Below are 24,223 nucleotides of genomic sequence, written 5' to 3'. Positions count from 1 at the left end.
TCTCAGCCAGCTGTGCTTGAGCAGCATCTTCTGAACTGTGTTGAATGGTGTAGAGCTGAGATGTATAAAACTGTATTATCCTTCTTACTTCCCTGTTGTTCAGAGATAGGCCATAACAATATTGCAAATTCAGCGTAATGAAGAAATACTGATTTACCTTCACAGACATAGTCGATGTAGATGAACATTAACAGACCATAGGGTCATAGAGCAATTTAGGTTGGAAGGGACCTCCAGAGGTCTCTACTCCAACTTGCTACTCAGAGCAGGTCCAGTTAGAGCAGATTTTTCAGGGCATTGTCCAGTCTGATATTGAATATCTCCAAGGAGGGAGACTCCACAAACTCTTTGGACAAGCTGTGCCACCATTTGATCACTTCTTGGTGAAAAAGTTTTCCCATTTTATAAATGAAGAACAGTAAATTCAGGGGAGCAAAGTGAAAACCGCTTTCTGTGTTGCAAAATGTAAGCACTGCTATTTCCTTTTTAAGCAAAAGCTGGTCTCCTGTTATACCTGTTTCTTGTTTCCTATTCTTATCTAGCCATGGTGGAGCTGGAGTATTTTTCCTGTGTGATGATGCACTAAGCGTGATCCCAGGCATGGCTTTGTCCCCACAGGTTACAGTGGCGATGGATGCAGTAAAGGGGCTGTGCACCGCAGAGGCAACGGAGAAGGCTGTGCAGCTGATGCTGGTGGCTAAGGGGAACTCTGCGACACCAGCCTATTTCTCAGTTGTCCCTCTGACTGTGGGAGAATTTCCAATTACTATTACTGTTTTTGACACAATTTTGGGGCACAGTGATAGCATTAGGAAGAACCTCAATGTTGTGGTAGGTATTATGTAGTTGTGGGCAGGCACTTCATGAATATGTATTTCTTCTCAAAGATAGTGTTTAATTATGTGTGGAGTTCTTGCAGAAGGAGTGAAATGGTAGAAACATAATGCTGGAAGCAATCTCAGGAAACCTGTTTGTCAGCAAGCATTGAGCTATAGTATGGGGAAGAAATTTAATCCTGTGGTGGGCTTTTGTGTAATGTATATGGAAAGCATTGTTCTCTATGGCAAAAAGGCAGCCTACCCATGACAGGCAGTCAGTCCCCATTTAGCTTCCACCCGTTTCATCAACATTTATAAAAAAAAATTATCCCTTATAAAGCCAAGATTGACAATGTCCATCTAGCAATATATTTGAAAAGAAAATAAATACTCTCTGCTAGTCTTAAAGCTAAACTCTATTTTGTTCTTTCTAGTTAATGGATCTTCAATCTTAATGATTGCATAGGAAAGGACATACAGACAAACGAAGATACTGTATTGATTATTTAATACCTTACTTCTCTTTCAAAATGACGAAAAGGGCGAGCCTTTTAGAAAAGATGGTATTTCAAGACTTAACAATGACCAGCACAGACTCATTACAGCACCCAAGTAGCCCACTGAGAGCTATTTTCAATCCACACAAAAAGTGCAAAATATGAATCCTTGCACAATTACTGTCAGGGGATAGCCATGTAAGTAAAGATAAGACATGGGATGCCAGGAACCTAATGTTGTTACAGGCCATAGCTTTTCTAGAGATAGACACAGATTTTCTAGAATTAGACACCAAAACACTAAAAGTGTCTGTAAAATAGTTTTATTAAAATAGAAACTGTAGGAATAGGGATGTGTGAAAATCAGAAGAAAAAGTTTAAGTTTTACAAACAAGATGAAGTCAGAACTTGGTGGGTTTCATAGATGAGACATTTATAAAAGTGTGTCCACCTGTGAACTTGACTTGCACTGCTCACAAAGCTGTGAATAAAGTTTGAACTTTATTTTTTCTGGCTTATTTTTGGTTCAAGGAATTTAATCCAGGGAAATATATCAATAATAACAACAAAAAATTAGTAGAGTTTATTAACATTTCAATTGGGAGACTGAAATTACGATCTGAATTGTCAGTTTTACCTGGAGAAGTCTAACTCCAAAATAACTAATTTCTGCCACCTGCTGGTCTAGTGCAAGGTGAGAGATTGTAGCTTCCATGCAGCTTAATTTCAGGTGTGAGTGCTTGCAAAAGTTTTAACTTTACTTTCCTCAATTTTGCAGGCTGAAGGTGTTTTACAGAGAGAAGAAAAGACCATTTGCCTTAACAGTGGCTGTAAGTTACACAAAATAATAAGATACAGATGAGGTTTGAGCTAGGGACAGAGGGGTGTAAAGCCTAGTGTGAATACCTGATGGGTGCGGTGAAATACTTCTTAATGTACAAACATTGTTTTGCTTGACCAAGACTTGTCACAGTTCTTTTCCTTCAATACAGAGAAAAAAACTCAGGAAAGGAAAATAATTTAATGGTAAATTTTTAGAAGTTATTTGTATTACTTCTGTGTTTCAAGGTAGCATTCTTTGAATATTAAATAGGCATCAAATTCATTTACTAATGAGTCTTAAAAGGTATTAAAACCGAGCCTCTTTTCAAGCCAAAAAATATTGCTAATGACTGAAAATTAAATCAATTTAAGAATGATATTTGTTTTCATAAATTTCCATTTAAAGTTTCTGATAACATTTTTGTTGTAATTGCCATCAACTGTGAGGTGTTTAATGAAAAACATGATCTAAAATTACACTGTATGTTTTTATGTTTAAAGAGTCTGGATATAGATCTCTATTTACTATTTATTTACAGTAAAGTCCCATACACTGGACCTGAACAGACCATCTGATATGGTACCGGGTTCTGATAGTCACGTGTTTGTTAGCCTGAAAGGTAAATGTAATTTTTTGTCAATAGCTTCCCCACGGGTGATGAGACATACCACTTTGTGCTGCTCAGTCCTGCTCATTGAGTCTCTGTTCTCTCCTAGTTTTTCTGCTATGGCTCAAACAGTCTGTGCTACATGCCCAGGTCATAAAACAGAACAGCCCCGAGGCTGATCCAGTACTTTTCCTCTTTCTAATTACTCCTCCTCACTTGTATTGGATATAATAGCTTTATGCGGTGCATCCTTCTTCACTGTGCCCAGACTAACTTTATGGGAAGGCCAGAAGAGAAGGGAAGAGTTCACTTTCTCTAATAACCCCACACTGCGTGTAGGTCTGCAGAGATCTGCTTTAATCTTCAGAAATAAGAATGTCAGACTGTGAAGTTCTGGAAAGTTCTGTTTTCCTAAAGAGAAGATATGTACAATCAAATTCATTTAATCAAAAAATCATACATATATATATACACTCATGCATACATATTTTACAAAATCTACTAGCAAGTACTCTTATTAATGATAAAAACATTTTTTCTCAGAAAATGTAAAATAATGCATGCTTAACACAAAGGCTAATGGTTTCCATGTCAAATACCTCTTCTAAATTATGGGGATGCCTGAATTCATCAAATGAGAAAATTGCAGAGAAGAGGAAAAATCTCTCTGCACAAAATGTTTAACATGATTAAGGCACAATCATTTTGACTTCTGGATCAGGTCTGATTTGACAATACTTTTCCAGCCTGAACCTGAAACACCAGTCTTACACCCTTTCCTTGCTTCTCTGCCTCCAGTAGCCTCAGGACTCTTTCTCCTCTAAGTGTCTTCACTGCCCCAGCCTCCTTTCTCTAGCTTTCCCAGGGCCTGGCACCTCATCCTTGTTCTTCTCCAGCTGTATGAAGTCTTAAGTAGCTGAAAACATGTTTAATAATGAGAACTATCAGGCCATGCTGGAGTGTCAACCTATAGTTAGTATCACCTTTCTTCATGTTACACCAGTCAGCTTTAAATATGATATGTACTACGGCTTGTGTTTTTTACAACAGGAAATATTATGGACGAGCCTGTTGAAAACTGTCTCAGTCTTACTGGAGTTGAGAAACTTATTCAAGTGCCCAAAGGCTGTGCAGAGCAAACAATGGTGAAAATGGCCCCTGCAGTCTATGCTATTGAGTACTTGGTTGCCAGTGAGCAGTGGGTGAACTTTAATCATGAACGGAAGGAGCAAGCCATTAACATGATTGAAAAAGGTAGCAAAAAAACCCCCCTGAAACCAACCAACATGTCTTTGTCATCCTTTTGCATCACACATTGCTACTTGCCAGAGAAGTGAGTAGTGTCTTAACGTAGCCACACAGAAATGCCTCTGACAATCTGCAGACAGACATGAGAAACAGAACTGGAGGAGGATTTATGTGACTAATTGCCTACATCTGACATTGTACAGTATTGACATTCACAGTCCGCATTCTCTGTTGCCTACTCGTTTCAGAGTAAATGGACAGCAAAGGCCAGTTGATCATTTCCTCCTAATGTAGCTATGCAAAATAGATCAAGCAGAATCTTGTCCTAAATATGCTTATTTCTCCCCATGGATCATAGACAGTGCTTAGAATGGCCAGCTGGGATGTAAACATTTCTGCTGGAGATGTTTGTAGTTGTCAAGAGGAGTATCACTAAAGAAACTCCCAGTAGTAATTGTAATACTGACACTTTCACACTCCTGCATTCATTACATGAGCTAGAATGACTCCAACAGCCTTAGACCAACCTCCCAGGGAGGGAGTTTCCTTAGGGAGAGGACAGCTGCAAGGCTGCTTCTTGAATAGTCCACCCCAAGACATGATCCAAAGATGGTGTTAAATGTACAAAGAAGCCAGGACAACAGCATATGCAAGTGGAGGTATTCCAGCACACAGACACTAACGTAGAGACCAGGATTTATCTGTCCTGTAGGAGGTACAGCTGATCTTTCTAACAGTAGTGGTGTGCACAAGGCATAAAGCAATATGATGCACCTATCTTCATGATCTTCAGACAACACGTGACATATTTCATCAGTGAAAAATAAGGGTATAAATAGAGATTAAAAACATGCTAACAGTTGTTGAACGGAGGTATTTTCCTGTTTATCAAAGATTGCCTAAAGTGACATGAGATCCTGAAGATGAGCATTTGGTATTATCAGAAGCCTTTAGTTCCTATATTATGCTTTTATTGATTCTTACTAAAATTAGCCAGGGTAGAAAATTAGTTGAATGGCTATGATGCAGTCTTTGTCAAGATAATAGAAGTCAAGGTCAGGAACCACAGCTCATGATTTCTAAGCCTATGTCTGACCCAAAAGATTATATTTTGTATATTTTTTGATTCCATGCACCATAAAGTCAAAGCTTGAAAAGTTTTCAGTAATGGGAAATAACTTTCCCAAGATTCACTACACAGAAAATGTTTTGTAACTCCAAATACCTTCAGTTTACAGGTTATTCTCATGGGTCAATTAAGTCAAACAAGACAGAGCACCTTCTGAGCCTAGTGCTTTTCCTGTGTCAAAGGCCTGCTGGCCCAGTCATTTCCTCCTTAACGTACCAGTGTGCACGTCCATATACTCTTCCACTAGTCAATACTGAACATGTCCATGTTAATAAAAGTGATAAATGAAAATGCCCAAGAAACATGTATATTCTCTGACCAGATATATGTTGTCTTTTTCATGCAGGTTATACTAGATTGCTTGAGTTTCAGAAGATGGATGGCTCCTATGGAGCATTTAAATCAACCCCCAGTAGTGTATGGTAAGCCTATTTTGGGGGGTTTTTGGTTGGGTTTTTGGGGTTTTTTTTTTCAAAATATTATTTGATGCATCAGAATTTTTTTACAGGGGGGTGCATTTTCAAAATCTGGTGGGCATGGTGTTGTCTATGTACTTTTGTTGTTTATGGATAGGCAGCCTTGTAAGTCTCTGAACATGTTTAGTCCTTGATGAAGGAGATTAATACTGAGCCACTGATTATTTTGCATTTGCCACAGAATATAAATGTTCACACTGATGTTGAATAATAACTCACTAGGTTACAGTGAGTGCCCTGTACTGAATATGAGTCTATGTAAAAAATTAGTTTGTTTCTTCTCCTGTCAATATAGTCTTCTATAAATATATGTCAGCACGTCTGGAACAATTTCGTTTGTGCAGGTTAACTGCCTTCATTGTTAAAGTACTCACAAGGAGCAAAGAGTACATTAATGTCCAAGACAGTCACATACGCAACTCGATTTCTTACTTGATTAACCAACAGCAGGCAGATCATTCATTCCACGACCATCACCCAGTAATGGACAGGACCATGCAGGTAGGTCATCCATATTTAGAAGAATCTGTTGCACATTTAGGGCTGCTAGGGATTGAAAGGAATATTGTGAGTTGTTGAGTAACAAGGAATGCATCAAAAGAAATCTGTAACATATGAAATACAAAATCTGTAATGTAAAAGGAATTTGTTAAAAGGTCTGTTATATCAGAAACACATACATAGCAGTTCACCACCTGTATCTTTTGATCCCATCTTAGTTAATTTTGCAGGTGACCTATGCCTCAAGAGCACTTAGAAAATTAATTCCGAGATCTTTGTGTTTGGTAAAAAGTATGCCTTTTATTTGCAAGGGCAATAGAGCCATAGAATCATAATTTATTTTTGAAGCAACCTCCAGAGGTCATCTGTTCCAATCCCTGCTCAGAACAGGTCTAGTTAGATCAGATTGCACAGGGCCACGTCCAGCTGAGTCCTGAGTACCTTCAAGGACAGGGATCTCACAGTCTCTCTGGGTGATCTGTTTCAGTATTTAACCACTCCCATGGTGAAAAAAAAATAAAAAAATCTTGATATTAATCAGATTTTCCAATTGTATATGTTAGTCTACACATCCCTCATAAGTGTCCAGAAACACAAAACTGTTACACTCTCCATGCTTCTAGGATATGAAAATAATATGCATCTTCCAAAATTTAATGAAAATGCAGATACCATTGTAGTAATCTTATATGAAAAAAAAAAAAAAAGTATTAATTTTATTAATGATCTTTGTCAAATCACTAGTGAGGCTTTCACCCTCAAAGCCAGTTCTAAAGTTGATGCGACAATGCTGCGGAATAAAACCCTAACAAACAAACAAAAATCAACCAACCAATAAAAACAGCTCAAGAACAGGCCAAAGGTTTTTTTGACCTGTGTTCATGCTGAGATAGTTCTGTTTTACATCTGCTTCAGGAACTGTGCATAATAATTTTGTACAGAGAATTAAGTATTTCCATGCAAACAACCTATCCTTCTAATTATAAACATTTGGGGCTGAGTGAAGAAGGTGGTTGTTGTCAAAGGTTACTGAAGATCCTAAAGTTGTTGTCAAAGGAGAGCATGAGCAAAAGAATCAAAAAGAAGAATAGGAATGAAAATTTCAGAGGAAAAAGCTAATGAGAGCACTGTGTTTAGTTTATCAATAAAAAATTATCTACCAATGGTGTATAAATACCTTTACAGGAGAAAAGTTCTGTGGGAAAGGGCTCTTTAGTCTATAGGGAGTAGCAAAGAAATGAAAAAAAAATCAACACACTAGTGCTTGAAAATTTAAGCCATGAATATTCCAGTGAGAAATTGTAGATTTTATACTATAAGTTAAGTAATTAAATATTCAATTACCATCTGAAGAACAAATATATGAAGACATAGAATAATCTCTTAACTTTTTTTCATGAAAAGTGGCTGCCAATATAGAAGATATACTTCAGGCAGACACAAGTTGTTAAAGGGTACATGGTCTGTGGTTTGACAAGAAGGTCCTTATCTTCATGAAAAGTGATTTTCTAAATTTAATCATAAGCATATACATATACATTTACCTTTGTGTTTCATCTTTCAGGGTGGCATTGGATCAGCAGAAGAGGATTTGGCTTTGACAGCCTTTGTAACTATAGCATTGCAACAGACTTTACAGCTCTACCATTCACCTGATGTGGTAGGAAGCCTGACTGTTTATCTTTAAGCCTGAAGGCTATTGCACAATGACATAACCACCCTACTATCCGAAAGTACTGCAAATGAGGTAAAAGTCTGTTTACATCTGTGATGGATAGGAGAAGATGCCGTGGCCTAATGTACAGCGAGGTGTTTCGAGCTACGTACTCCATCATCAATGGCTTTAATCACTAAACAGAAATTATTAAAATTGTCCCAAAAATGACTACATTTGAAGTATTCTAGTTTCCTAGTACTCTCACCACCAGTAACAGTTACTAAGTCCAAATGACCTTTTCAAACGGATCCATTCTCTTTTCCCAGGTACAAGTGATTAGAGGAGCAGTGGTTTACATGAAAAAACAACTTTCAAGAAATACAAACTGCTATTCTACAGCCATCACTGCTTATGCTCTGACACTTGTGCAGTCGGATAATGAAGAAGACCAGTTTGTGAAAGAAAAATTAAGAGGCTGTTCTGTTTTTGATGCAGGTACTGGTAAACATTCTTTAAAATTCAGTTAGAAAGCGCTTCTCCTAATTAAATCACTTGAGCGCTCTTATATGAACAAATCAAATTTGAGTAAATGAAGACTTTCATTTTATAGAAGCATGTATGTATATGTGTAATATACTTAATTACATAATCAAATATTTCAGTGTTGAAATTGTAATATGTAATTTGTATAATTAATATAATTATCAAATAACAACTTAGCATTGTGAAGTTTGGATCGTGATCTTATCTGATACTGGAACAAAACCATGGTAAAGAGTCATTTATCTTTTCTGTTTCCCTTGCTGCCTACCAATGTTTCCACACCCCTTAAGTGCATTAAAAGAAAAAGTCCAAGTCACCTGAGAAAGACAAAACTTTTGATGGGTAAATAAGACTGAACAGCAGCTATCTGTGAGAGTAATCCAGACTGGACTTGTGCTGAGGGAAGGTGTCCTTTCCAGCCCACCTGCTTTCAAAGCCCCCCCACCAGTTGTGACTGCTTTGCTCCAGCTCCATGTGAACGTCACCACTTGTCCCCCTAGCTGTGGTCAATGCTGAGTCAGTTGGCTGTGTGACTGCACTGCCACGTCGTTAATTTCTCCTAATTAATTTGGTAAATACATTATAGTTTAATAGCCATAGTTTAAGCATAGGGAATATGCTTCTCCTTAATGAAGACTGGATTTATAGGGATGCTTAATAGTATCTCTCAGGGACCAGCAGACACAACGCTCCCACTCCATCCAATGGACATTTCTGTACAATGAGATTATTATACTAGACTGTGATGGTTGGATAAATCAAAATTGAAAATTGTGGTTTTCCTTTTCCATTATCTCTTCTTCCCAACTAATTTCTTGCTCTCATGAGAGCATCTGTGTCTTGTGATTCCTCAGCGCTATCACATGAAATATCTACTGTGCAGAACAATAGTAATTTTTGGCAAATGTCTTTACCAAGGGGATTCAAAACTGAGTTATTCTTGCAGCAAAGCAGCAGCGCTACTGGGGAAATGGCAATGATGCAGTCTCAGTGGAAACCACTGCCTATGCACTGCTTCAAACATTGCTCCTGAAAGACAAGGAGTACGCAAGGCCTATTGCTACGTGGCTGACGGAAAGAAGGAACTATGGCGGAGGATACTGCTCTACACAGGTGCCTGGCCATCAGTCTGGGTGGAGTTTTGGTGGAAGGGAAGAAAACAGAAGCCCCATAAAGACTTTTTCATTTAGATTTGAAAGCATCATAGCACTTAATCATTAATTTCTTTGCCATATGAAGCACTAAAGATTTTGGCTCATTAATAAAAAACGGGCCAAAAAATCCCAGTCATAAGCCAGCAAAGATTCTCTGTATTTATGAAGACTTATGACAATCGGAGGTCAGAACTCCAGTGGTTTTAGGATTTTAATGCTAAAAGAAGCTGAGATATGAAAAGAACAGACAGATACAGAACTTCAAATCAGCAAAAAACATAAAACTGAAGAATAGTTCCAGGTGACTGGTCATGTCATCTTACACATTGTTAAGATAACCTGGTATAATAGGTTTTTTGCATTTCTTTCTCACCTAGGACACAGTGGTGGCCCTAGAAGCTCTGTCAGCATACAGCATACAGACATTGAACACTGCTTCCACCAACCTGACTGTTAAACTGGGAACACCTGGAAGACAAAAAGACTACAGTATTACCCTGACTGATACTGATGAAGTGATTCAGAAGCAGCTAGAGGTACACAACCATTGTTTCAAGCTTTTTTTCTGAAACAGGAGAAACTTTGGATCATCTGGCCTAGGTTTTCTCATGTTAATCATCATGTTAATCTCATGATGTAGCTGGTTTATAATATTTTTTAATAAATTAATCTGTAAAAAACAGAATCTTTTTAAAGAATTAAAAATGAACAGATTCTCAGAAGTACACTTTGGAGGCCCTGCCCTGCCTCTTCAAGGACTTTGGTGACATGAATCTCCCCCAGTAGTGAAGAGCAGGCAGGAGCCCAAGCCTTGCTAGGGAATGAGGAAGAAGGGAAATATTCTTATATTCAGTGTGTTGGGACCTGTGAAAATGTCAAATCCAGGCTACAGAGGAGGGAGTGAAGTTGAGAAAATATGTCTCCTGGGCCCCAGAATGGCAGAGTAAGATGCACCAGCCCCATACATGAAAAATCTTGTGAGACTTGAGGTGTCATAACTCCTCCTGTAGCTAAAGGTTTTCCCTAACCTAGTTCTGAGGGTTAAAGGCATAGAAGTCCATCAAGATCACAGGAAAACAATAGATCAAATGCTGAGCACAAACTAAATCTCTTTCTTTTTTTTTTTTTTTTTCCCTTGGTTTGCAGTTTGAACTTGGGAGAAAACTTGAAGTATCTGTACATGGCAGAGGAAATGGGACAATGAGTGTAAGCTGTAAATCATTAATTCAGAGTCCACCTGGACTTCTTTGAATCCCTTTTTGAAAACAGAGTGAGAAATTACTTGCCATAGCTTCATAATTTGTGCTCTTACCTCCAAATTTCTAAAATTGGGGCCTACAGACTGCCCTGTCAATTTTTCCTATATTTAACCCTTGTTAAGTCCATAAAGTCAATGCTGATAGAGGCAGCTGGAGTTTGAAAGACTGCTTTGTGGTTGGAAATCAAAAGTTATCTCAATTGTCCCACACCACTTGTGATTTGCACATGGGACCTCTCCTGCTTATATCCACAACAGTCCTCTGCAACTAGTCTGTGCCTCTGGGAGACCGGTGTTTCTCTCCACACTCCATGTCTAATCAACATTTGCTGAGATCCTGGATGAGTAAATCCCTTGACATTTAAATTATATTTTTTATGGTTTGCTGTTTGTTCATCATAGGTATTAAAAGTGTACTGGTCTTCTGAGCTGAAGAACAACACATGTAACGATTTGATTTTGACAGTGGAAATGGAAGGGAGCGTTAAGTACTCTGGTGAGTAAAAAGGCAAGTCATTAGGTCTCAAAGGTGACATGTCTGGCCAGCTGTTAATGATATTTAATAGTTTTCCAGCCTTGGAAACTGGGAATAAATGAATGAAGCAATAACAGAGAAAGGCATCTGAACTCTGCCTAGTTATCATTTCATTTAGTTTATTTTATTAATATTATTAATTTAGTTTAGTTTATTAAAATTGAATAGTTTAATAACTATCTGAGTGACTATAAGTTCAGCAGGTACCTAACAGATACACAGATACTATTAGTAACTCTTTTTTGTTATTGGGAAGAGAGCGAGGTAAACTTCCTTCATGGTGTTCCTGGCTGCCATGAGAGGAAAACCCAGCTCAGTTCCCTGGCTAATAAGGGTCCTACCATGTGGCCTCAAAAATTCTTTGGGGCAGTCCTGTCATAGGTCTTTCATATGAGCAAGACTGTGTTTTCCATCTCCTGAAGTGTGTTTTCATCATCCTCTCTGCCTATGTCTGCATTTTTTTTCTGTTTGAATAGCTAACTTGAGGAGGCTAGGATTGTCCTTTACATATCTATGTATCACCTAAACCCCATTCTTAGCTAGATCTATTGGTTGTTCTTACTATAAGTATCGCTAAAATTTTAACTCTGAGTTAGAAATACTGAGATGGCGTACAGCAAACTTCTATAAAACCCAGACACGTGGCATGACTGCCCATTGGTATTTTTCAGTATACAAAAAGGGACCAAATTACCCGGTCCTCAGTCAAATTTGTGCATGGCTGTTTGTGTCTCTCACTTCCAGAAGCTGCATATTCTGATGAAAATGAAGATTATGAGGACCTGATTAATGCAGAAAACAGTGCATTTGAGCCACTGTCTGAAATAGAGTGGTTTGATATCCACAGCAGAAGGAAAAGGGATGTGATCTCTCCCAGTAAAGCAGAATCACTGCAGTGCAAAGTATGTGTCAGGTAGGTCTGCAAGATCAGTTCCTCATTAGAAAATGCTTTCTTGTTTTATTTGCAATTATTTTTGGTTACCCTCTTCATCCAGCCTGGAGATCATCTGTGAGTATGCACACATGCTGAGTCTGCATCCTCTCTCCCATGGCAGGAGAAAAGGTTTCCGCACAATGTATTATGTTTAGAGGGTGGACATAGATCTCAAATGCCTATTGCAGGTTATCCCCCCCTCAAACTCGGGGGAGATGCTAAAGCACCTGGCTGGCTAATCGTTTGAAAGAAGTCTTTTTTTTAAATAAAGTAGATATAATTGGAATATAGTAATAAGACATTTACAGAGTTTCATTGCTTTCTGGAGAGATGCTGTTACTTCCTTCATGGTCACACTCTGACCTCATAAAAAAAGAAAAAAATGTCTACTGCTATTTTGGGGAGGAGAGCAGAAAAAAGGAATATCCAGTTGTGACAATCAAGAAGTAAGCGAGGGCAGAGCTAGTGAGAAAAAAAAGTCTCATGCAGAATAACACTGAAACATCTGCCTTTGCTCTCTTTCACAGTCTGGCAAGGGTTGCAGAAGCACAAAGTAGTGGCTGTCATGAGTTCCCCTTCTAGAGAGGTGCAGGATGGCAGAAGCAGGTTTTGCCCCCCAGTAGAATTTAGCTTTTGCACTGAGTTTTGTCAAAGCCTTGGAGGCACTGGTTTTTATCCCCACTCCCAGACAGCAGCATGAACAATGGCAGGGGAGGACTGGAGCTACCCTGATTCCCAGGTTTCACTCTCCCTGGTTAAACATGTACTCAGTGAATTGTGTGCTGGCTAAAGCATCAATTTCCCCATTAATTGCTATGTAACATTTACCAACTATCAGATCCACTGTTCTACAGGACATTGCTGAGTGTTAGGGTGAGACTTAAACAATAATGTGAAGGTGACTTTGTAGTAGTTAAGATACAGGAGAAAAACTGAAGGCACTGACTTCATCACCATACTTCTTTTCTGAGCTGTGGTACATCCCTTACGGGGAAAGAAGGATGCCAAAATAAAAGTTTCTGAAGTACCACTAAGTGTATGAGGAATATCTTATGGCAAGGCACGCTGTGTGAGTGCAGAACAGCTTCATTTTCCAGCAATGACACAACTACCTGATTTTTGAGAAGGTGGAAGTAGAAAAGATTGGAAGTCCAATATATATATCTAACGGATAGTTAGAGCAATGAGGATTTTTGCCTTGGGCAGCAAAGGTGAAGTACATTTGACTTTGTCCATGAAGAGTTTGGATAAACCCGTTTCCTATCGCCACTCTCTAGGTAATAAAGACACTTTGTCAGTGCTGTTTACCTTCGCTTTCTTCAACAGTGCTTTTATGGTGGAATGAACTATTCTTTGAAGGTGATTTTTTCTGCCTGTCAGCTATAAAGAAAGCCTAGATGACAAGTTCAGGCAAGACACCTGGGTTTTGGATGACCATTTGACTAGTTTAGATGACTAATTTTGCCTCATGACTCTTAATGAGGTAGGCACATATTTTTCAGAGTAAAATCTATTTAGGAAAGTTAAATGGAGCAGAATGTTTTGTTTCACCATTAGCAGTCCTGAAGAAACAAACTCTTCAAAGCAATCTGGCTGTTCAGTGCAGATGTTCATTGCTGGCCATCTCCCTTATAAAGGTCCACAGGTTCCAATGCACCAAAGATGTCCCTGGTCGATCTCTCTCTGCTGAGTGGCTTGGAGCCTGACACAAAGGATCTTGAACAGGTTAGAAACACACTTTTCTGTGCAATCTTTTGTACCCTTTTCTACAGAAAACTTTTCTTTCAAAATCTTTCCAAACTTCACAGAATAAGAAAAGGAAAACAGATTTTTGTTAGATATATTTTAATTATTCTTGTTCTGATAAAATATTCACTGAACATACACAAGAAATTAAAAGCTTGTGGTGAACAGAGTTCAGTCTTCTTAGTCCCTTGTAATAAGAATTAGGGCAAGGCTCAGCAGGGCACTTGCCTGTCCTTAACACATATTGCTATCCCCACTGGCACTGTTGTCCCACGACATGCCAGGACAGGGTGTCCTGTGCTTGCAGGGGGTAAGGCAAGCACATCTTTTAGAGGCAGCTGCCAACAGGACACAGTGACAGGGAGATAGGGCACAGCACTCTACAAAGCTGACTACAGAGTTTTGGGTTCTGGAGCCTGATTGGTTGGGGGACGTTTGCCCAGCTTGATGCTCTCAGGGACTGTCTCCTTTAGGGAGGAAGAAAGAGGGCAGAATAAAGCAAACAGCTGAACAAAGCAAACCAGAATATAGAGGGTGGTGGCAAAGGTGTTCCTGTTATGCTAAGTTTTTGTTCTGATTTTTTTGTTTGTTTTCCTGCAGTTGGTGACATCTTCAGACCAGTACATTCAGCACTATGAGTACAAGGAAGGAAAGGTTTTGCTCTACTTTGGTGAAGTAAGCAAACCCAATGATTTCTCAATCTCTGCCATTTCAGACAACATATATAGACTTCTTTTTAAATCTAATCATTATTGTTTTTCACACTCAGTTACCTTCCTGTGATTTTTGTTATATATTATTATTGAACAACTCAGTTGAAAGAGGGCACAGGAGGGGAAGAAAGGAAACACACATCTTCATCCTCTGCCTTTCTGTGTTCCAGGAGGTATAGTCCATGTTTGAGATTTGGCCATGTTTGGGAAAAAAAAAAAAAAAAAAAAAAAAAAAGAAACTCTCTCTAGCCAGAAGAGAAGCTTTTCATCTGAGATTAGTAAAGTGTTAACAGGTGGTCCTATAAATTTCACATGCAGCTTGCATGTAAAGTTCAGTATTTCTGGAGCAAGATCCATACAGTGACAAAAAACTGTAAACATCAAACCCCCTAGTTTCTGTGTATATTTCTCTGTATTTTGGATAATGACTCCACTCTACACCCACTTGACTTGCTTCACCTCCATGGCCAAAGCCGGGGCATCTCTGTAGAAAGCACACACAGGGCAAAGATTTTTTGAAATACAAAACAATAGACAAATGAAAAAAAGTAAATGTTACTGCTGCTATGACTGTCCTAGATAATTTTTGTATTTAACATAGGTCAAAATCTGTTCCTGACATTTTACTAGGGAGAGTGTATATACTGGTGGCCGCTGGTACAGGATAGGCTGTGAATATATATTACTCCCATTACTCCTGTACAAGGTAACTTTAGGCAAAAGCTGAAAACTAAACCCCAAAGTAGTGATGATGTAAGTTCAGATCAGACAGTTTCAGGAAGGGAAGACCTGCACGCATCTCACAAAACTACCTTGACAAGGTTTAGCTCATCCACAAAATCTTCCAATAAAATCATGGAAGGAAATGCCTTTTTCAAGGTGACACTGCCGCTATGAGGGTTAACTCACCTATGCCATCAGAAACAAGCATTCAACAGCTAGGACAGCCACAACAGCTTTCTCTCTCTGACTGGAGAGAAAGAGTTAGTTTACTCATCATAACTATTGTTCCTTTTTCTCCAGCTCACAAGCGGACCAGACCCAGACTGCATATCATTTGGGGCAAAGCAAATTAATCCCATGGGCTTGGTTCAGCCAGCAAATGCTATCCTTTATGATTTTTACAACCCTGGTAAGGTCACAGAAAAATGATACAACTGATTGAGAGACCCTCAAGAACGAACTCCAGTCTGTAGAAAGCTGGTTTTGATGTAGTGTGTGAAACCACATGATTTTGTCAAGTCAAATAACGTGCCTCAAATACTGTCTTTTACTACTATGGCTTAAGATCACCTAAATAGAGATCCTCTCAGGAAGGGTCTGTTATTGCAAATGGACTGAAAATACAAACTTTTACACTCATGGATTTTTAAATCAGGTTCCTGTGTTCCCTTTTCTCATGGTGCTTTAAGTGTGTTCTACTCACATTATCTTTTTGGTCAGACTGTCTTTTTATGCATCTAAGATAGGCAACCTTAGAGGGTGGGCTTATGCTTCCTGGGGGAGCCAGTCTCATTCCCCATTCAAAGAAGGTTAAGTGCCAATCATCTCGATTTGCCAGAGTTACATAAACAATATTTGAAAATTAGGTCAAATGTCTACTTTGACTGAAGTTGAGGGATCCAAGACACTAATTATTGGTGATCCTATCTCATTCTTCTGAAACAGTGGAGTGCTCACTATAGCTCTATGTTCTAAAGATGCTTTTAAGATAGATGCTTTTTAGAGGAAACAAAAAAAACCCCAAAAAAACGGAAGAGTACAACTTTAAAAAAAAAAAAAATCCAAACAAAAAACAAACCAAACAACCAAACAAAAAAAACCCAAAACAAACCACACTCCCCAAAAAAACTCCAGAAGCACCAATCCAGGTGTTGCGCAGCTGAAAGACAAGGTGATATTTGTCCAGGCTATAGTTCTTTGTGGACTGCTGATGGGTATCTATCACCTTAGTGCTCTGATTTCTCTGGACCAGGAAAAAGTTGGGCTTCAAATGTAGTTTCTACTGCACAGGCTTTTCCACTTGAGCTGTATGAGACAAGCTATTTTGTTTCTTCTCCACAGACAGAAAGTGCAGCATATTCTACAGTGCTCCCAAGCACAGTGCCATGCTTTCAAAGGTGTGCCACGCCAATGTTTGCCAGTGTGCAGAAGGTAAGGAAGGACTAAATAGGCCACTCTAAAAGAAGAGAGTTACTTCTACAAACCATTAACATGAGAATTGTTAAGCCCAGAAAGGATCATTACAATTATCCTAATAATCATATCCTAATACAGGACACAAAGCATCATCTAATATGTTTGGTACCAAATTGAAACTTTTTTTTTAAGATATCCACGACTGATTTGATAGTTGAATGCAATGTATATATACATGTGCATATGTATGCAAAATCCCTCCACCACACCTCTAAGAAAGTTGTTCTGTGATATTATTTTATTCTCTGTTACAATATTGAGTGAATGAGCCTGTGCAAACTGTATCTATATCTACATATCCATGTCCACAGAGACAGGTGTCATATTTATTTTCTTCACTCTAGGTCCCTGCCCAAGACAAAGATCCACTTTCAGTAAAACCATAACACAAACCACACGCTTCAGTTTTGTCTGCTACTACCCTATTGCGGATTATGGTAAGGCATGAAAGACAACTGGCAGTTAAGTTTAACCATAGTTATTTTTAATAAGGATAAATTTGTAGCTTTATATGCCCAGACCTCTCCTGAAATGAGTAGGGTTTCTGTATCCGGCCTAAAAGGTGAGGAGATTAAATGAAGCCATGTGCTATCACAGCTATCAGGGGGGTGAAAGGAAAAAGTAAAGGCCACATAAAGATGCAGTGGGATGCTGGGGGTGGGATACATGGACAACATTACATTACATTGTTTAGAAAAGACCTGAGGTGGGAGCATCACCATCCCCTACATCCCTAATGTTACAGGATGGAGATAAAGAGTAGGTTTTTCATGGCATGCCATAGCTCAGCAGCTCCTTCTGTGGAGCTAGACAAATATTTTCTCCTTTGTTAATTTGTCTTTCTGGCCTCTTCTTTGATGGAAAGTTGGAAGACCTACTGAAGGAAAACCAGTACAGCATATATGGTAAATCAGATTCTAACAGGACAGGAAAAATGCAAAACCTAAGGAAAACCAGTACAGCATATATGGTAAATCAGATTCTAACAGGACAGGAAAAATGCAAAACCTAATCATACAGAAGCTTCTTTAAAAAAAAAAAATACACAAAAGGAATACAAATCTAGAGGTTGTTGATTAATACCTGACTTTCTAAAAGCATATTAGGTATACAGGATTACTATCCTGTTGTCTTTCATATCCCCATGATTTGCAGTTAGATAGTACACTGGCCTCTGTATAGACATCTGGTAAAAGCATACCTATATTTCAGGTTTTGGATGCAATTTCATGTTTCCATCTGGCCTCACATAGTTGTTGTCTGTTACAGCGTATGAGGTGGAGCTCCTCAACAGCACACAGAAGAATGTTTTTGATTACTATGAGGGCAAAATCCACAAAATCCTTAAAACCAGTAAGTATCAAAATGTTTGGCTTCTTTCATTCACCTTAGCAAAACTAGGTTGAGTAAACATTAGCCAGTACAAACTATGCAGATGCCTTCTCTTGCTATAGAAGGTAGGGTCAGATATACTTCTACACTAGGCTTGCAAAACGACTGATTTCTTGCAAGGACCACCTGTGCAGCTACCTCACTGTTGAGTTCAGCTCAGGGGTAGGTTGCTTTGATTTACACTCTGCAGCAATCTCAGAGCACGTGAGCTTCAATTCTTTCAGATGAAACTAAACCAGAAGACATTCCACATACATTCAGTCCATGGCTCCAAACTGGAACTAGTCTAAGATAAACCCTCCAAGATCATGCGTAGTGTGGGTATTAGGTCTTCTGCATCAACTATTTCACTTTGTAGACTGATGTTATTGACCCACATTTTTTTCTACTGTAATCATATCCACTGACCTCTGTTTTGATACTAGATGAAGATTTGAAGTACTTGTTGATTATTAAGCACTTGCAACCCTTGCAGAACAGGCTGAGTTGTCCATAATGACTTGCCTGCAGTCAGTGAACAAAGGAAAACTTCCAGAACTTTAATAATTGTGATAACAACAAAATGGACTTTCTATTTCTTTAGGTGCAGTGTAAAGATTTGCACTGCTCTCAGACAATATCCTTTTGCAGGCCTGCCATCTCAGCTGTCTCCATGTGAACTTTATAAGCAGTATCAGTGAACACTGATATTCTTCAAAGTAATTTCTAGAGAGGCTGTCAGACAACATCTCAGACTTCAACCACTGTGGCATCATGTGGTTGTCAGTTTTGAGTTTGGTAGCCAGAGATTGCCTTTAAAAAGCAACTTCAAAGATTTAAAAATCTTCCCTGCCCAGAGCAGAATGATTATCTCACTCCTTTGATCTTTGCCCAGGGGATTGGCAATGTCACACAATACTTCATGACACATAACTCGTGATCTGAGACCAATGTCCCGTTCCTGTCAGAAAATCAGGCCCACACTTTGTGAGACAGCAATCAGTCATACCCATGGCTTTCCATATGCAGGGAAATGATAATGTACCTACTGATCAAAACACCAGCTATGGGACATTACACTACCATGATGGAAAGTTTCATCAGTCCCTCCAGAAAACCTACAGGATCTAAAAGGATTTAGAGCTCTGGGCCCCAATGCATTTGTACTCACAACTCACAGGGAAGCACTGGAAAGATTTTGTTTCTTGGCAGCTGAGAGAAACATCCTTCAAATCTGAAGTTGAAGGGAAGAGACAACTTCTCCCATTCTCACCTCCTTCTTTTTGAGCCTTTAAAAATCCCCTTGGTTTGTGCTGTATGAGTTTATGAGCAGCAGTAGGCTGTGAAGACTGTTTCAGCAGGCTTGAGAAAGGCTGGGAAGAAGCATGAAGCCACAATGATGAAGAAAACTCAAGGTGTTGCATCCAAATCAGCTCATGACTGAACTAGAGTTGTTATCTTTTGTATTTTCTGTGGCTGTTTTGACTGAGCTTGGTCTCTGTTGCCATCATCAAGGGTAGGTGAGAATTAGTAGGGTAAATTCTCATTCTCCAGACCCCTGGCATTATTTCAGTATCACTCCTTACAAATATAGGACTGGTTCAGAAGACAGATGGAAACATTTGTGTTTGGGAGTTAGCAAAATGTGCACTCCTCAGATTACTTTGACTGTTAATAGTATTAGTGCATGTGTTTTGGATGGCTAATGTTTACGCTGTCCTATGAGTCCTTTCAGTGAACAGCATGGCCCATGTAAAATAGCACAGAATCCTTAGTTTCCTCCCACACAGACACCTTATAGATTCTAAAACTTGAAGTAATTGCTTCCTCTAAATTCTGCTTGGATACTTTAGAATATTTTTGTTTCATTTTAAATTGGAGATTTAGAATTGAAAATTATACAGTGACCTGTTAAAGTAATAGCTCAGATGCTTATGATCCCCAGAGTCTGAACTGTGTTAGGCCATATGTTAAGCATATGAACCAAGAAATGTGATGGTAATTTAAGCACAATGAACCTGAGGCATAACACCATAATTTTCTCAAGTCATTCTCATCCATCTTTGCATTCATTGAACAAAATGAAAATTCATTACAGTGTGTAGAAAAGGGACAATAGAAAGGTCTTGTATTATATGAGAAAACCTGTAATACTCTATTAAAGGATGCAGATGTAAAACAGCATACAATACTGAAGACTGACTTTTCTCTGGCCTATAAGTACTATATGTAAACTTAGTGCAAGTTTTAGCTAGGAAATAGATAAGAGTCTTAATACTAGGTTTCACAGATTAGCACTCTGTATCAACTTTTCTGAAATCTTTTTAGTGTTAAAATACTCTACTACAGGTTTTTATTCTACTCTTAGGATTTCATTTTGAATACTAGACTTTCCATACCTGTAATATAATACTTTAGAAAGCAGAGGATGCACAAGGTTCTAGACTGTGTGGTTTTACCTGTAATTTAAGATGTCTTAATGTTGAATTTGTCACCACAGTTGTGTATGATTGTGCTGGTTTAGGCCCTACCAGGACGGGAGACCACATTGTCATTGTCCCTCCCCCACCCTCGGACACAAGTAGGGCACAAACCCCGGGGTTGAAATAAGAAAAGATTTAATACAGCAGTGTAATAAACAATCTGAACAACAACAATAGCAATAATAACAACAACAAACAGTAATAACAGTAAACAAGACAAAAGATATACAGAGAAATACCTCAGTGAACACAGCCAGCCCACCACGTGCTCCCCTTGACCAAAGCCACAAAGGAAAAAGTTCCTGTGCTCCCTGGCCCAGACCTGACATCAGCATGGTATGAATAACCTGGCTGGAGATCCCTTCCCCCTGCTTGGGAGAAACTTAACCCTATCCTAGCTGAACCAGTACAATGACGTTTCACAACGTAGAGAGTAAGAGATTAGAATATTGCTGGGGGTTTTTTTGGGGGGGAGATGGACTTTGAAAACTGTTGTTCTAGCCAAACAACACAGTATCCTCATGACATGCATTAGCCTGATGAATAAGCCTCTTTCCAGCTCTCATGTCATTGCAGTGTCTGACTACCCTTCTTTTCTGCCTTGGATGCCCACTTCTGTAATAGGCAGTGCAGCTCCTGAATGAATAGTCCTCTGGGCCAGAATCCAGACCAGAATCTTCAAAGTTATTTAAATGTGGAGATCACCAAGCCCATGTCCTACATATCAGCTTCAGAGGGAATACTGTAAAGGTTAAATCAGTGACGTTCAGGTCAGGTGTGCTAAGGAGAGTGAGTTTTTAATACTCCATGCAGCATTGTTGATCCTTAAGACATTTGAATTTAGTTTGCTAGCTTTTAAGACCACTATGAGCCTGAGCAATCTGAAATATACAATGGTGTGTTTTCTTTCTCCTTTGGCTTTTCCTTCAATCTCTGAGATTTAAACAAACTCCATAAAGCCTGAAAGATCACTATAGCAAAACAGCTCCTTCAGTAACTACTGAGGAGGCCAAGACAGCCATCTAAGACAGAAATGTCTTACTTTTTGTCAGATAATGTTAAAGGAAACATATCCTACCACAGCATGGTCACTTATTCCCATGTCAAGCCACATCCCCCAAGTGAAATATTACCTTGGCTTAGCAGTGGAGTAAATGGCCACAGGGGTTGTGTCCTGTGGGCTACGGTTCTGCTCTTTAATAGAAAAGTTCATGGGATTTTCTCTTCTCGTGTCACAGCTGCTGATGAAAGCATCCAAGTGGGTGCCCACCGACAGTTCCTAACGCGCTCCACGTGCAAGTTAAACATGGTCACTGGCAAACGGTACCTCCTCATGGGGAAAGATGGGCAAACAGTGGATTGCAACAATAAGTAAGTGCAATGGTTTCTGAGCAGCAGTGGCTGCTATAGTGGACCATGAATCCAGAGGTTACTCAAACTATTAGAATACCTCCAGAAAGCAAAAGGAGAGCCAAATTTCTTAGGGACTGATTCTGCCGGCATTACTAAAATGTGAAGAGTAACTTAACTAACAGTAGGCAAAAGGCAAGCTGTGGGGAAGAGCTGAGCCACCCAAATCCATTGGCTTATCTATCCATGCAGAGCCTGGTTCCCACACTTTTCAGAATCAAAATCTGGCCCTCACTCTACTGGGTTAAAAACTCACAGCTAGAAAAGAAGAATGAGAAACACTCCACAGTTCCATCTACTGCAAAAGCCTTACACAACTCCTGGGTTTGCAAAATAATTGGGTGGGACTGTGGCTAAAAGCAGCTCTCAAAGCTTCTGTTACTTCATGCATGCAAATACATCATTCTTGTCATTCCTCATAGGGAATTTATCTTCTCATTTCTCAAGGGAATTATCTGGGGAGGAATTCAGTCTGACTATTAAATATTTAGTGAGGAAGCCATCTTAAAGGCTGCGCAAAACTGGAGAAAGGTAGTACCTTTGAAAGCTTGTAGGAGGGAGACCTTCTCAAACGAGTTGTAAACACCACTTCCTAAAACTTTAAAAGGTCCCCTCTCTCCATCTCTATAAGACACTAATGTGAGTGCTTAAGTCAGGGGCCCTTCTTCAACAGATGCCTGCTAAAGACCAAAGACTCCAAGCAGAGTTGTAACCTCTAAAGTCTTCTCCAACCCAGTTGTAAAATGCCAGAAGCTGCACGGTCCCTCACCACCAAAAATTAGGAAATATTTTGAGATACTCTGTTGAATCTAAACGCTCCTTCACTGTGTCTCATTGGTGTTCACTGGGGCTTTTTGTGCCCCTCCAGAAAACTCAAATAGAAACTTAGCCCAAGCTTACGTGGTGTCACTCAAAACACAAGTACGGTCAGGTTTGTCCCAGCAAGTTTCAGGCAAGTTTCTTGGCTAGTATCATTCCTCCTAATTTCAGAGATGCCTTGGTGGAGGGATGCAGCCCCATGAGGTTTACACTTCCCTGTTGCTGCAGGTCAGCAGTAGTGACTCATGTCCTTTACTGGTTCCACTTGCTCTCAGGATGCAGTACTTCCTTGATGCACAAGCCTGGGTAGAGAAAATTCCAGACGACAGTGAGTGCCGCACCACCCTGCACCGGCAAGCCTGTGCTCACCTGCAGGACTTCGTGAACATGCCTGACAGCCTGTGCCTCTTCTGAATATCCTACCTGTGTGACTGCAACTCAGCTCCTTCCTGATTTTTTCTTGCAAAGTCTGTACATCAGAGTGGCACCTGAAACATTGCAGAGCTGCTTCTCTTGCTATCTGTTTTGCTGATTGGAGTATCTTCTTTTAGGTATATGTATGTATGTGTGTGGGGGTAATATAACAAAAATTGCAGTTACTCTACTAGTTACTGTGTTTATTGTCCCTGACACTGATGAAGAGAGATCAAGAATTTGTCTCCCTGATCCATTACACAACAATGCAATTATCCTGCATGGGATCAAATGAAAAAAATACTGTGCTTGCATAGCTGATTAATTGCTGCAGTCATTGTCACCAAACTTTAAAGAGGCCAAGAAATTTGCATGGGTCAGAAAGAAGACTGGGCATTCATGGGCTTACCAAGTACAGCCTTTGTTATACTACTGCTAAAAGAAAAGAAATACTACCACTCAGACTTCAGTACTTCAGTGAATTTCTGATTTTATGTGTGAGTTCTCATGTAGGGGAAAAAATGACCCTTGCTCATACCACAGCAGGATTCCCATACGCACTTCTGAAGAGGGAAGTGGGACTGGCCCAGCATCAGGGATGTGCAACAGAAGTGGATGTGTCCTGTGCCTGACACAAGATTCCTGCACAGGCTAGCTAGTGCTGGTAGCTCACTGAGGGCACAGAACTGCTTTTTAATTGCACTTTGTAGTCATGTGTCTACAAGATTTTCTTTTTTTACAGTTTAATTAATTTGCATCACTTTTTAAAAAACCTGACGCAATCTGTGGTTGCATTTTTCTAAAGCATTGCTGCTTCTCTGGCTATGCAAATGTTTCTGTAGTGAAGATGCAATATTTGTCATAGAAAGGTGGAGGTTTTGCTGCCAC

The 24,223-nt window shown here is 39.4% G+C and overlaps 1 protein-coding gene across 2 annotated transcripts in view; it reads left to right on the top strand.

The window, feature by feature from the left end:
• Window positions 1–23,383, top strand: part of LOC141973336 (complement C4-like) — a 57,825-nt gene extending 34,442 nt beyond the window's left edge. The window contains exons 23-43 of one of the 2 annotated variants that reach the window (XM_074931793.1): window positions 619–831; window positions 2,094–2,145; window positions 2,677–2,757; window positions 3,796–3,999; window positions 5,469–5,544; window positions 5,943–6,099; window positions 7,664–7,759; window positions 8,083–8,251; window positions 9,246–9,412; window positions 9,831–9,989; window positions 10,600–10,659; window positions 11,114–11,207; window positions 11,991–12,159; window positions 13,818–13,905; window positions 14,527–14,601; window positions 15,663–15,771; window positions 16,704–16,793; window positions 17,183–17,275; window positions 18,108–18,191; window positions 21,931–22,063; window positions 23,197–23,383. In XM_074931793.1, the coding sequence (XP_074787894.1) occupies window positions 619–831; window positions 2,094–2,145; window positions 2,677–2,757; window positions 3,796–3,999; window positions 5,469–5,544; window positions 5,943–6,099; window positions 7,664–7,759; window positions 8,083–8,251; window positions 9,246–9,412; window positions 9,831–9,989; window positions 10,600–10,659; window positions 11,114–11,207; window positions 11,991–12,159; window positions 13,818–13,905; window positions 14,527–14,601; window positions 15,663–15,771; window positions 16,704–16,793; window positions 17,183–17,275; window positions 18,108–18,191; window positions 21,931–22,063; window positions 23,197–23,335 (2,508 nt within the window). In that variant the 3' untranslated portion in view covers window positions 23,336–23,383. The remainder of the gene's footprint in view (window positions 1–618; window positions 832–2,093; window positions 2,146–2,676; window positions 2,758–3,795; window positions 4,000–5,468; window positions 5,545–5,942; window positions 6,100–7,663; window positions 7,760–8,082; window positions 8,252–9,245; window positions 9,413–9,830; window positions 9,990–10,599; window positions 10,660–11,113; window positions 11,208–11,990; window positions 12,160–13,817; window positions 13,906–14,526; window positions 14,602–15,662; window positions 15,772–16,703; window positions 16,794–17,182; window positions 17,276–18,107; window positions 18,192–21,930; window positions 22,064–23,196) is intronic. The other variant, XM_074931803.1, reaches the window with a different exon arrangement.
• The last annotated feature ends 840 nt before the right edge of the window (window positions 23,384–24,223 follow it).

This window comes from Athene noctua, chromosome 1 (genome assembly GCF_965140245.1).
Source record: "Athene noctua chromosome 1, bAthNoc1.hap1.1, whole genome shotgun sequence".
NCBI lineage: Eukaryota > Metazoa > Chordata > Aves > Strigiformes > Strigidae > Athene > Athene noctua.
This window is presented reverse-complemented; position numbering and strand designations above follow the sequence as displayed.